The sequence below is a fragment of the Meriones unguiculatus genome, chromosome 11 (genome assembly GCF_030254825.1).
Source record: "Meriones unguiculatus strain TT.TT164.6M chromosome 11, Bangor_MerUng_6.1, whole genome shotgun sequence".
Taxonomy (NCBI): domain Eukaryota; kingdom Metazoa; phylum Chordata; class Mammalia; order Rodentia; family Muridae; genus Meriones; species Meriones unguiculatus.
This window is the reverse complement of record NC_083359.1, coordinates 51,523,831-51,538,335: the sequence shown is the minus strand read 5'-3', so window position 1 is coordinate 51,538,335 and position 14,505 is coordinate 51,523,831. Positions and strand designations below refer to the sequence as shown.

The window sequence follows — 14,505 nt, the reverse complement described above, 5'->3', positions numbered from 1 at the left end:
CCCATTTCCTAACTCTTTGCTGTGCTTGGGCTATAAATACTCACCTTGTGCCTGTTGAAACACAGTTTTTAAAACCGTATTTTCTCTTGGAAGACACTGTTTCATTCCCCAGGGATACCAAGATCTGGAGATCCAGATCATCTTCAACATTCCTAGAGAAAGGTGCTGTTTTCTCTCCTTCTGCACTTGAGGGCACCAAAGTCCAGGGAGTCCATGTTGCCTGACTAGCTTCATCCAGCTTTGCCTGATCACAGCCCCTCAGTGTGTAGACAGCATGGTAGTGCATGTTTATGTACTCACCCTGAGTGAATGACAGGGAAAGAGGCTAGCCTGAACACAACCCAGGGTCTTGTTTAACATGGTGGGAGGCTGAGCATGGTGGTGCACAGCAGTACTTAGCACTTGAGAGGTTAGCTTGGGGTGCATAGTGAGACAATGTCACAAAACAAAACAAAGAAATAGATGACAATACCCACTTCTTTGTGTTATAGTGAGAATCTAAGATTCCCTTTTTCCATATAAAATTAATATTTGTGCAAAGCATGTATCTGTTTTACATAATAAAAAAATTACCTCTAGCTGGGTGTGGTGCCACACACATGTAAGCCCAGCACTCTGGGAGGCAGAGGACAGTTGGGTCTCTGTGTGTTTGAGGCCAGCCTGGTCTACAAAGCAAATCCACGACAGCCAGGGCCACACAGAGAAACCCTGTCTGGAAAACAACAATAACAACAAAATTACCTCTAATGTCATATCACATCTTCTTAGAACAAGTAAGAGACCAGCTGTACATTTACAGACTATTCACCTTGAAAGTACCTTTTCCTGGAATGCCGTTGCTGGTTTCCCCAATAAACCAGATTTTTAGTTTCCCTGGCACCCACACACACACTAGCATGTATACACGATTGCATATACACGCTTGTGTGTACACATACCTGCATAATTTCATCAGGATTGTGGCTGTCACAGCACCCCCTGCAGGACCCCACATTGTTAGCATTCTAATATTCACTTGTGAGCTGGTAAGCCAAGCCCACCACAGCTTCAAGGAGAGGCTTCAAACATTTCTCAATACAACAAAAACACCACACGACAGGCCAGAGAGCAAAGCTTTTGAAAAATTACATGAATAACCAGTTTCTGGTATTTCCTACTTAAAATAGCAAAGCTGAAACAAAAGGACAAATTTCTTAAGCCTCCCAGGGCCGGACAGTGGTGGTTTGCACCTTTAATCCCAGTACTTGGGAGGCAAAGGCAGGCAGTTTTCTGTGAGTTTGAGGCCAGCCTGGTTTACGAGCAAGTTCCAGGACAGCCAAGGGCTACGTAAACCCTGTCTCAAAACAAAAGCAAAAACAGGACTGGAGGCAACCACAGATGTCCTCTGAAAGACTCTACTCACCAGGGGATTGAAGCAGATGCCAAGACTCACAGCCAGACTTTGGGCAGGGAACAGGGAGTTTTACAGAAGAGTGGAGGGATAGAAGGACCCGGAAGGGACAGGAGCTCCCCAAGAAGACCAACAAAGCCAACAATCTGGACCCAGGGAGCCCTGTAAAGACTGATGGATCAACCAAGGACTGTGCATGGAGAGGCCCCCTGCTCAGATGTAGCTGATAGGCAGCTCAGTCTCCAAGTGTGTTCCCAAGTAAGGGGAGCAGGGGCTGTTGTGACATGAACTCTGTTGCCTGCTTCTGGATCACTTTCCCCTGGTGGGGTGGCCTTACCAGGCCACAGACGAAGAGGATACATGCACTCCCGATGAGACTTGATAGGCTGGGGTCAGTTTGTAGGGGAGGAGGCCTTCCCATTTCTGAGGACTAGGGGAGGGAATAGGGGAGGGAATAGGGGAGAAATAGGGGGGAAAGGGAGGAAGAGTAGGACTGGGAAGAGTGGGATGTAAATAAATTTTAAAAAATAAATTTAATGAAAAAGGCTCCCAGGAAGCTTGGAATTTCCAGGAAGAGCAAAGACTATATAGCTCCTACTTATACCTTGACCCATCTTCCATGGTAACCCCAATCCCATCTCCCCTCACCAAAGAAACTAGGATGCATTTTTATTTAGTATTCTATTTTCTTTATTTAATTTTTTAAATTAAAAAAACTGGGTTTAAGCTGGGCATGGTGGAAACACTTTTGATCCCAGCACTCAGGAGGCAGAGGCTAGTGAATCTCTGTGAATTTGAGGCCCACCAGAAACCCTGTCCTGAAAAACCAAAACCAAAAAAGAAAAAGAAAGGAAGGAAGGAAGAAAAGAAGAAAGGAAGAAAGAAAAAAAGAAAGAAAGAAAACTGAGTTTAATTAAGGCTACTTCTGAGAACATGTGGCATCCATGAGGGCTTTTCTTGGTGCCCCTAAGCGCTCAATATTAGTGCACAATAACCAGTCACTCCCACGTTCTTCACGCTGCCTCTGTACTCTACACCTCTGCCCTTACTTCCCATGCACTCACATGAACCTGAGTTCAGACTCTCGACGGACCAGGACTTCACGGAGACGCTGGATTTTCGCCATCTCCAGCTCAATCTCCTCAGGCATCATGCTGGTCTCAGCCATGGAGATGATGTCCAGCTGGCCTGTGTGAACAGGAGACTGCTGTCAGGACTCCAAGGCCATGAGGGTTTTCAAAAGGCCCCACCAGAAATAGGGGTGTGTTTCCTCATCCCAGCTACTAGGGAGGCAGAGGCTGAAGGGCTGTGAGTTCAAGTTCCATCCTGGAAACAGTGAGATTCACTCTCTTCAAGAATTAAGAATTCCAACAGAGAAGACTGTGTTGGTGCTCTGGAGAGCCACAGCAGCCATGACACACTGCAGGAGCAGAGATATGACCTGGGCTGAGAGCATGTGTGAGACAAGGAACCTTCCAAAACCAGGGAACCCATGGTGCTATGGTTAAAATGTATCTTGTGTTGAGACTTGGTCCCATAATGGGGTGGAGAGAGGTTGGGGTCTGAGAGATTATCAAGGTCTGTAGCTCCTCTAACAGGCCTGGGTTACCTAAGAAGCAGCTTGTCATAAAGCATGTTCCACTTTCTTAGCTTGCTCACCTCTCTCTCCTGCATGCACCCACTATCCTGATACTATCTAATTATGATGCAGCGTGAAGTATCACCCAGACTTGAGCTTTCTGGCCTCCAACAGCATCGCCCTTTTTTTCTTTAAAAAAAGGGGGGGGAGGAGTATTCTGTCATATTAGCAGAAAATGAACTAAAACATATGTGGAACCTATAGGTAGGATGTCTGTAAGGGGCTCAGTAGGCTCATGTGAACTTTCTCAAGGCATCATCAGTCCTTGCTTGGTCCCAGCCCCTTAGTTTTGCCTCTTTGACCATGGCCTTGCATACCCAAGCCTCAAAGACTAAGGATGATTCTAGTCAGAAGAAAACTCTATGTTTTAATTATTTTAAGGTCATACTAAGCAATGTAAGTAGTAGTAATACAAAATAGCGTAGCTTTGTTGTGGGAAATTCAGAGGATGCTGGTAGGAAACACACACACACACACACACACACACACACACACACAATTTGAGGCTAGTGAGTCAGGGTAAAGTCTCGTGCTGCCAAGACTGATGATCTGAATTCAAGCCTCAGAACACACAAGGTAGGAGAAAGAATCCCCTGCACCATGTTGTCCTCTTACCCCCACACATACACTGTGGCATATCTGTGATCCCACACACAATAAATAAGTCAATATAATAAAATATTATCCATAACCACACTACCCAGAGAGAGCCACTAATCCCATGGTAATAGATATCCCTCCAGGCTTTTATTTTTATTTTCAGCTTCTTTTTTTTTTTTTTTTAACTTTCAATGCTAAGAATCAAATATAGAATATTGTGGATGAGCACTGGGCTACTGAGCTATATCCTAGGCCCCTTCCAGTCAACTATACACATTACCATATATAAGAACTAGATGAAAAAAACTATATTGAGGATGGAGAGATGGCTCAGCAGTTAAAAGCGCTGGCTGATCTTCCAGAGGACCCAAGTTTGATTCCCAGCATCTACAATTCCCTATAACTCCAGTCCCAGGAAATATGATGCTCTCTTCTAGCTTCCACAGACACAGACACACATGTATACAGACATACACAGGTGAAACACCCATACACATAAATGAAACAGCTGTATTATCTATCATATTTATTAAAAAAAAAAAAAGACAGACACTAGGATTCATGTAGTCCAGGTTGACCTTGAATCTCCTATGTAGCTGAGGATGACCTTGAACTCCCATCCTTCTGCCTCCACCTTCCTAGTGCTGGGTGACAGCCCTGTGGCACCATCTTCATCACTCCCTATGGTAGTCTATATAGTTCACGGTGGTTGTCTACCAGGTAGTCCAGGTGGCAATCCACTCCCCATGGTAGTCCATGGTAGTAGTCTGCCATATTAGGGTGACAGGGGTTGAGAATCCCTAATCCAAAACAAAAAATCTGAAATCCAAAGTCCAAACTTTCTGAGCACCAATATGACAACAAAGGGGCAATTCCACACCCGGCCTCGGTGTAAAGTTACCTACAGGCAGCCAGAGGTGTAAGATCCCCTTGCAGCCGAGTCACAGGCTGTGAGCCACCTGGTGTGGGTGCTGGAAACTGACCTCTGGTCCTCTGCAAGAGCAGTACATCCTCTTAACCTCTGAGTCAGCCTTCCAGCCTCAAACACATTTCAAAAGACTAACAAAGATCTACCAAAATGTTAGTAGTTAAAAAGTTATTATGTATGTGTATAAGCCATTAAACACATATCCATACATCCCCTGTTCTGCAGACCTGATTTGGTGAGTTGCTCACTCTTTTTCTTCTCACTCTGCACATATTACGTGCACTTCCTTGCTACTCCTCTGAATGGGTTTGAACGTCCAGGCCACTTCTATTTCTGACTGTATTATGAATTTTTCTCAAGATAAAGACATTTAGGTGGTCCCATATATGGCTTTGCAATAACCATCCCCAAAGTCAACCCTCTACACACATCGAAGCAGCTACATTTCCAGAGGAAATAGGGGTGGATAAAAGAGGAAATATTCCGAGGCTTTTATGGGTGGTGCAGGCAACTTGTCTTTAAATCATACCTGCTTTTTTTTCCCACACCATTGCCTGAGGCTGGGGAAGAGCAAAGATGAGTATTGAGGAAACTTTCCAGCATTACAGACTGAACAAGTCTCCTCAGGGCCACTGGTTGTGTTTCAGCCACCCTGAATGCCCTCCCAAATCATATTCTGGGTCCCATTGCTCCTAGGCACCATGCCAAGATGCTCCTGGATTGGAACAATAAGGATCTTCTGGAGAGAAAAACGGGATAAGGTTAAAAACGTTAAGATTGGGCTGGCAGAAAGATGGCTCTGTTGGTAAAGTGCCTGCCATACAGGGATGAGGCCTTGAGTTTCAATCCTAAACACCCATATAGGTGTATCAAGTACTGAGAAAACAATGGTCCATGCTTTGCCCTGGGATACTCCATTTTACAAAGCAGCTTTTATCTCCATTTTAAGGAAGAAAGATGACTTTTTCCTTTCTGCTGCCACCGTGTCATCCAGACTAAGGAAGATGTGAAAACTCCGGGGCCATGTAAGCCACAGTCATGGCCACATTGGTAAGCACCACAAACACCCAGGAGGCTGCAGAAATACTGGAGGCATGCATACAGGATCAACTTTGACAAACATCATCCAGATTACTTTGGGAAAGTTGGTATGAGGCATTACCACTTAAAAAGGAATCAGAGCTTCTGCCCAACTGTCCTTCTGGATAAATTATGGACACTGGTCAGTGAGCATATGAGAGTCAATGCTGCAAAAAACAAAACTGGAGCTGCTCCCATCATTGATGTTGTGTGATCTGGCTACCATAAAGCTCTGGGGAAGGGCAAGCTCCCCAAGCAGCCTGTCACTGTGAAGGCCAAATTCTTCAGCAGAAGAGATAAAGAGAAGATTAAGGGTGTCGAGGATGCCTATGTCCTGGTGGCTTAAAGCCACCCGGGGAGGTTAATTAAATGCTACAAAAAAAAAAAAAGATCACCACCCCTGGGTGGACCCAGAAATGATACCATCCGCTAGGTGCCACCTGCTCTAAAACCTGTGGTTTTATAGAGCTGAATTGAGACTGTAGAAGCATATGAGTATATTTAATCCTATCAGAAAACTGGGCTCAAGAACTTATCAGACACATCAGACCAAGGAAAGTGGATAACTCCATTGTATGAATAACATAAAGTAAGAAGCACCTCACACTGCGATGGCACCCTGTCCTCACCCTGTCATCGGACACCTGATGTGTGGGTTAAGGGCAAGAACTCCTCAGCTCTGCCTGCAGTTTTGTCTCAGCTCCCTCCACTGCCACTGATGCAGCCTAGCCAACTACCTGCCAGTCCATTTATTTGCCCATCTGGGCCTGGGCCTGACTCATTGATTCCTGTTCTATATCTGGTTTGGCCTTTTACCTCACAACTGCATTTCAAAGCTTTGCTTTCTAACCTGGCTCCAGTAGCCCCTCCAGTTCATTGTCTTATCGATACATGCTCTTTCTCAGCCCATTTCTGAAATCTCTTGAGCTCTGCTGCAGCCTCTTCACTTGCAATCATTCTTTAAACTATGTGTGAGGGACCACCCAAGAATGAGAAAAACAACTGTAAAAGAAAAACAGCTGTGACTATTCCCATCCTTGAATTAAAGCCAGAGGCAGATAGCTCTCTAAGGGCAGGATGAACTGCTCCAAGACAGTTTTTAAAAAATAAGGGCAGGGTGAACTGTTCTGACAAAACTCACAAATGGCCAAAAACTGCGAACAACCAGCTGTAAACTATCTTCATGCTATTCTTGCTGACCAATCAATGTATAGAGCAAAAGTGGCCAGATTTTTAAGTATAAAAATCCTGTGCTTTGCATGCTTGGGGTTGTCTCCTGCCTTTGAAGGGGCGACCCTATGGCGATTGGAATAAACCTCTTGCTTTTGCATCATGTTGTGGTCTGTGAGAGTTCCTGGGAAGGGCGCGATCTTGAGCTCCTGAGCTGTGAGACCCTTACATTTGGTGTGTTAGCTGGGAAAGGGTGTGCCCCTTTCCCAACCCTCATCAGACTGAGCTCGGAGGTCAAGCTCAGAACAAGTTATTCTGATTTCTGTTTTGCTTGTTTCTGTCTTACCAATCTGTTTCTGTTTAGGCACCTATTTGAACCTTTTTTGGTCGTCTGATCAGTCATTGCAATAGACAGATGTGTCAGAATATCGCTTGGCTGGGAAACTGGAGGACACTCCAGATTCCATTTGGGAGGCTAGGACCCAAATGAACAGTCCTCCTCCCATCTGTTTCTCGTGGAAGACAGCTGCCACCAGGCAGCCTCTCAGAGTTCTGTGGTACCACCCACAAGGGGATCCTTGTCTAATTGCCTGTCTTGTTCTATTTGTCTCTATTGTTGTTGTTGCCTCTTTGACTTTCTTGACGGATGACTTTATTATGGGACAGACTGTGATTACACCTTTATCCCTCACCCTTGATCATTTCTCAGAGGTGAGATATAGGGCACATAACCTTTCAGTTGAAGTTAAAAAGGGGAAATGGCAAACTTTCTGTTCCTCAGAGTAGCCTGCTTTTCAGGTTGGATGGCCACCGGAGGATATCTTTCACTTTGACAAGATCCTTGCTGTCAAGATTAAGACCCTCCAGACTCCAGGAGGCCACCCTGATCAGGTTCCCTATATTCTGACTTGGGAGGATCTAGTTCATCACCCACCTCCTTGGTTGCGCCCCTTTATTCTTCCCACAGAGACTTCCCCGACAGCTATCTGTGTGGTCAAGGAGGAGAAGATACTTGCCACTTCAGATACGGATCTCCTTCTTTTTGACCTTCCGCCACCCTACCTGCCAGCTCCCCCCCCCCACTAATCCTCCAGCAGGTCCGCAGCAGGGTGCTGCCAGCCCTTCAGCATTGCCACAGTCACCACCAGACTCTGAAAGCGAAAGTGCCGCCAGCAGTGCCTCTGCACTGCCACAGTCACCACCAGATTCCGAAAGCGAAAGTGGTCCAATCTGCGGGAACTCGGAGCTGCTGAGCAGCTCAGCCAGGCTCCATGGCCCTTCCTTTGTGGGCCTATGGGCCCCCTTATAGCGATGGAAATCAATCCCTTCAGTACTGGCCTTTCTCATCAGCTGATCTCTATAACTGGAAAGCCCATAACTCCCCCCCTTTTCCAAAAATCCCCAAGCTCAAACTGATTTATTTGAATCTGTCCTATTCTCACACCAGCCCACTTGGGATGATTGCCAGCAACTCTTGCAGGTCCTCCTGACTACCGAGGAATGGGGACAGGTCCTCCTGGAGGCGAGAAAGAATGTGCCAGGGACGGATGGGAGGCCCTCTATCCTCTCTAATGAGATTAATGATGGCTTTCCTCTCACCCGACCCAACTGGGATTACAACACAGCTGGAGGTAAGGAGCGCCTGAAAGTCTACTGTCAGACTCTAATGGTGGGTCTCCGTGGGACTGCTTGAAAGCCCACCAATTTGACGAAGGTAAGAGAGACGGTTTAGAGGCCAGATGAATCTCTCACAGCCTTTCTTGAATGGCTGATGGAGGCATACCGCCGGTTTACGCCTTATGATCCTACCTCAGATGAGCATAGGGCAATGGTGACTATAACCTTTATAGACCAGTCAGCCAGAGATATTCGTAGAAAGCTCCAGAAAATAGAGGATTTACAGGACAAGTCACTGAAGGATTTAGTGCAGGTAGCAGAGAAGGTTTTCTATAGCCGGGAGACTGAAGAAAAGAAGGAGGAAAGGAAACAGAAAGAGCAGGAAGTGAGAGAGAAAGGGATAAGAGGCAAGACAGAAAGTTAACTAAGATCCTGGCAACCATAGTGCAGGAAAATCATAATGATAGGGAGAGAGTTCCTGGCAATCGGAGAGGCCCTCTGTCTAAGGATCAGTGTGCCTATTGCAAGGAGAAAGAACACTGATCAAGGCTTGTCCTAAAAGGAAGAAAAAGCCAGAAAAACCAAACACCCGAGCCCTGGAGACCTGAGTCCTAACCTTGGGCAATGACGGTGACTAGGGGGAACGGGGTTCGCCCGAGCCCAGAGTAACCCTTAAGGTGGAGAGGAAGCCGGTCCACTTCTTGGTGGACACTGGCGCCCAGCATTCTGTTCTGTTACAAGACTTTGAAGCTAAGAAAGAGAAAAAATCGTGGGTCCAAGGAGCCACTGGATGTAAACAGTATTCATGGACTACCCAAAGAACGGTGGACCTTGGAGTTGGCTGGGTATTCCACTCATTCTTAATCGTCCCCTGAATGCCCATACCCGCTGTTAGGGTGAGATATCCTAACTAAGATAGGGGCCCATATTCATTTTAGACCAGATGGCCCACAGGTGACAGACAATAAAGGGGATCCCATTCATATGCTGACGATTCAACTGGAAGATGAATACTGCCTGTTTGAAAAGGTGGTAAGTCCAGAAAAAGACATTGACTGGTGGCTAGAGAGACATCCCAGGGCATGGGCTGAAATGGTTGGCCTAGGAAAAGCAGAGAAACAGCCCCCAGTTCAGACAGAGCTGAAGCCTCAGGCTACCCGGATCGCAGTGCGACAATATCCGATGTTTAAGGAAGCCCGTGATGGGATCCGCCCTCACATACAACAGCTCCTTGACCTTGGGGTGCCTGGAATACTCCATTGCTGCCAGTTCAGAAGCCTGGGAGCAATGACTATTGGCCTGTACAGGACTTGAGGGAAGTTAACAAACAGGTCACAGACTTACATCCTACCGTGCCCAACCCGTATAACCTGTTGAGTTCCCTTCCCCCTGTCAGGGTTTGGTACACGGTCCTGGAACTTAAGAGCCCATTTTTTTGTCTCCAACTCAGCCCTACCAGCCAAGACATTTTCGCTTTTGAATGGAAAGACCCGGACTCGGGGGTCTCGGGCCAGCTTACATGGACTTGACTTCCTCAAGGGTTTAAAAAGTCCCCTACCATATTTGATGAAGCCCTACACCGGGACCTGGCACACTTCCGGGCCACCAATCCCCAGGTAACTCTTCTCCAATATGTGGATGACATTCTATTAGCTGCAGATTGTAAAGAAACTTGCCTTGAAGCCATCGACCAGCTGTTACAAGAGCTAGGTGAGCTTGGCTATAGAGCGTCGGTGAAAAAGGCCCAGCTCTGCAGGAAACAGGTCAGTTATCTGGGATATATATTAAGAGAGGGAAAGAGATGGCTGTCGGAGACTAGAAAAGAGACTGTATTTCATATTCCCCCTCCACGGACTACTAAACAACTGAGGGAATTTTTAGGTACAGCGGGGTTTTGGCCCCAGTGTTGGGACTCCCTGATGTGACTAAACCCTTCCATCTCTATGTGGCTGAGAATGGGGGAATAGCCAAAGGGGTGCTAACATGGAAAAATGGACCCTGGAAGAGACTGGTAGCCTATTTATGCAAAAAGCTTGACTCAGTAGTGGCAGGATGGCCAACCTGCCTGCAAATAATAGCAGCAGTGGTGGCACTAGTAAAAGATGCAGACAAACTGACTCTGGGACAGGACCTCACCATCTATGCTCCTCATGACCTTGAGAGTATCATAAGGCAGCCACTTGATCGCTGGCTGATGAACGCCTGAATGACACCTTACCAGGCTCTGCTCTTAAAAAACGATAGAGTCACCTTTGTACCGGCTATGGGACTAAACCCTGCCACCTTATTGCCGGATCCAGAAATCCAGCCCCCGGAGCATGATTGTTTGCAGGTTCTAGCAGAGGAATAGGGGTGGTGAAAGGACTTGAAAGATCAGCCTCTGCCTGATGCCGAGGTGACATATTATATGGACGGGAACAGTTTTTTGGAAGACAGGAAGAGGAAGGCAGGGGCAGTGGTGGTAGATGGACACAAGGTAATATGGGCCCAGGTGTTGCTGGAGGGCACTTCTGCTCAGCGAGCTGAATTGATCACTTTAACCCAGGCATTAGCTCTGGGGAAGGGTAAAAAGATAAACATCTCCACTGATAGTCGGTAGGCCTTCGCAACGGCCCATGTGCACGGGGCCATCTATCAGCAGAGAGGCCTGCTAACATCAGCCAGTAAAGAGATCGAAAATAAAAACGAGATTCTGGCTTTGCTCAATGCCTTGTTGTCGCCCAAAAAGGTAAGCATTATTCATTGCCCGGGACATCAGAAGGGAACTTCCAGGGCAGCAAAGGGGAATAACATGGCCGATCAGGAGGCTAAAGCAGCTGCTAAAGAAAATTCTGTCCCAGTGGTACTGACCGCTGAGCTGCCCAGAGAAGAATGACTAAACTACTCAGAAAATGACTTAAAGCAAATACGGCAAAAACAGGGGATATTTGACATCAATGTGGGGGCATGGATTGACTCCAAAGGTAAGATCATTCTACCACAGGAAGACGTTGAGAGATTAATAACTCAGATGCATAAGTGGACTCACTTAGGGCCAAAGAAATTGGCTGAAGTTGCCCGTCAATTCCAGCACCATATACTAAACCTCACCGCCCTGACTGAGAGAGTGACTAGGGCGTGTGAACCTTGTCAGAGGGTAAACATAGGTAAGAGTTTCCAGAGCCCAGGGAAGTGGCTGAGAGGAACTAGACCCGGAATGCATTAGGAAGTGGATTTCACTGAAATTAAACCAGCCAGGTACGGCAATAAATATCTCCTGATCTTTGTGGACACCTTCTCAGGTTAGGTGGAAGCTTTTCCCACAAAGAAAGAAACTGCTCTGGTCATAGCCAAAAGATTCTGGAAGACATTTTTCCTCGGTTTGGTATTCCAAAGGTAATTGGGTCAGACAATGGGCTGGCCTTCGTTGCTCAGGTAAGCCAGGAGGTGGCCAGGTCTCTGGAGCTCGATTGGAAATTACATTATGCTTATAGACCCCAAAGTTCAGGACAGGTAGAGAGAATGAATAGAACTCTAAAAGAGACTCTCACCAAATTGACCATGGAGACTGGAGGTGACTGGGTGGTGCTTCTTCCCTTGGCCCTCTTTAGAGTTAGAAATACTCCCTCCCTACTAGGCTTAACTCCCTTCAAACTACTATATGGGGTTTCTGCTCCCCTGACTCTTCTCAGGGACCCCTTGACATAACTAGTGGTAACTCTGACTGGTTGTCCAAGCTGAAAGGACTGCAGCTTATTCAGAAAGAAATTTGGAGCAAGGTTGGCAGTGCATATGTGCCCGGGTCCTTGGAGGTGCCCCATCAGTTCCAGGTTGGAGATCTGGTGTATATGCAACGGCACCACAACCAGAATCTGGAATCTCAGTGGAAGGGTCCTTATTACGTCCTGCTCACCACCCCAACAGCCATCAAAGTAGAGGGCATCGCAGCCTGGATCCACGCGTCACACATCAAGCCTGCTCCTCATCAACCTGCCGACACCTGGAAAAGTCCAAACCTCCAGCAACCTGCTAAAACTGAAACTCATCAGGGACAATGAACTCTCCGACCAGTAAAGCAGACAGACAATGGTACCTATGGGTGGTGCTGTTTGTACTCAATTGGTAACTATTGACGGGAGCTTCGGTGATCCCGACCGAGCTCGCAAGGCCTGGAAGGAATGTATGGTAAACCCTGTGATTGCACAGGTGGGGTAATGAATGGTAGAGCCTTACTGAATGGTGAGATTTGGGGACCCAACAAGGCCTATGCTCAAGTTGAGTGTGATGATAAATGGGCCCTACAACCTTCAGGGAGCACTCTAAGTTTAGAATGGTATTGTGTAACCAAACCTAAAATTATTCCTTATGTAAATGGGCACCCCAGGCCTTGCCCTTGTGATACTTATCAACAAGCTGTGCATAGCATTTGCTATGGGGTTGTGCAACAATGTACTGAAAAAGATAACATCACCTATTTCACTGCCATATTGAACCAAGTCAGAGGGTCGATGAGGATAGACGATTGGTCCCACAACGTGCCAAGAGGAGGCCATGGATCTAAATTACTCCAAACTCTTTGTTCAGGAATGGTAGGAAAGCCTGTATGCTGGAGTAAGGTACCTCCTATTCACCTCTCAGATGGTGGAGGGCCACAGGATTAGGTCAGACAAGAACAGGTTAAACAACGCATTGAAGAGTTAATAGAGAAAGAATACCCGTCCCTCAATTACTACCCTCTGCTTCTTCCTGATAATAAAGGAAACTTTATTTTAGATAGGTGTTATTACTGCCACTCATAGCCTCCTAAATGACACCAATCCTTCGCTTGCAAGTGACTGCTGGCTCTGCCTCTGACAAGGGCAACCTGTTCCTCTGGCACGCCCTACCTCTAACGCCACTTATTCCACTGCTGAGGGGTCCTGCCATCCAGCACCCCCTATGAGAGTGCAGCCTCTCTTCAACCAAAATGTTACCTGTTTGACAAAACCCTACAAAAATGATAGCTCAAATCTACCTGTAGGGGATGCTACCTTGGCTGTTTGTGATTTAACAACTGGCATCCCCACAGCTCTCTGCCCTGACAATTAACACTGTGTTCTTATATGGGAATAATGAAGCCTATATGTTCTTGCTGACAGATTGGACTGGGACCTGTGTACAGGCAACCTTACTCCCTGATATTAGCATCATTCCAGGGGATGAGCCAGTCCCAGTCCCCAGCTTTGACTTAATGGATGGAAGAACGAAAAGAGACATCAGTTCATTCCTCTGCTAGAGGGAATTGGGCTGACTGCCTCTGTGGGCGCTGGGTCAGCTGGTTTGGGTGTTTCATTGTATAAATACAACAAACTGTCCCAACAGTTAATAAGTGATGTACAATTGCTTTCGAGCACTATCAATGACCTCTAAGACCAGCTCAATTCCTTATCAGAAGTAGTTCTCCAGAACCGGAGGGGACTAGACCTCCTTACGGCCAAAAAAAGGAGGAATCTGCTTAGCCCTAAAGGAGCAATGCTGTTTTTACACTCAGGCATTGTAAAAGGACAAATTAAAAAATTACAAGAAGATCTTGAAAAAAGGAAATGGGAATTAATAGAATCTCCTTTTTGGAATGGGTTTAATGGACTGCTCCCCTATGTGCTGAGAGCCCACCCGAGAATGAAAACAACTTTAAAGGAAAAACAGCTGTGACTATTCCCATCCTTAAATTAAAGCCAGAGGCAAGTAGCTCTCGAACAGCAGGATGAACTGCTCCAAGATAGCGTTGAATTGAAGCCAGAGGCAGATAGCTCTCAAAAGGCAGGATGAACTGCTCCAAGACAGTTTTTAAAAAATAAGGGCAGGGTGAATTGTTTTGAGAAAACTCACAAATGGCCAAAAACTGCAAACAGCCAGCTGTAAACTATCTTCATGCTATTCTTGCTGACCAATCAATGTATAGAGCAAAAGTGGCCAGATTTTTAAGTATAAAAATCCTGTGCTTTGCATGCTTGGGGTTGTCTCCTGCCTTTGAAGGGGCGATCCTATGGCGATTGGAATAAACCTCTTGCTTTTGCATCGAGTTGTGGTCTGTGAGAGTTCCTGGGAAGGGCGCAATCTTGA

General features: G+C 46.5%; 1 protein-coding gene and 1 pseudogene across 2 annotated transcripts in view; one reads left to right on the top strand and one right to left on the bottom strand.

Annotated features, from left to right (window-relative positions):
- Bmerb1 (bMERB domain containing 1) overlaps nucleotides 1–14,505 on the bottom strand; it is a 123,336-nt gene that overhangs the window by 49,239 nt on the left and 59,592 nt on the right. For both annotated transcript variants that reach the window (XM_060364235.1, XM_060364236.1), the window contains exon 2: nucleotides 2,455–2,578. In XM_060364235.1, the coding sequence (XP_060220218.1) occupies nucleotides 2,455–2,578 (124 nt within the window). The remainder of the gene's footprint in view (nucleotides 1–2,454; nucleotides 2,579–14,505) is intronic.
- On the top strand, nucleotides 5,445–5,983 carry LOC110563471 (large ribosomal subunit protein uL15-like; annotated as a pseudogene).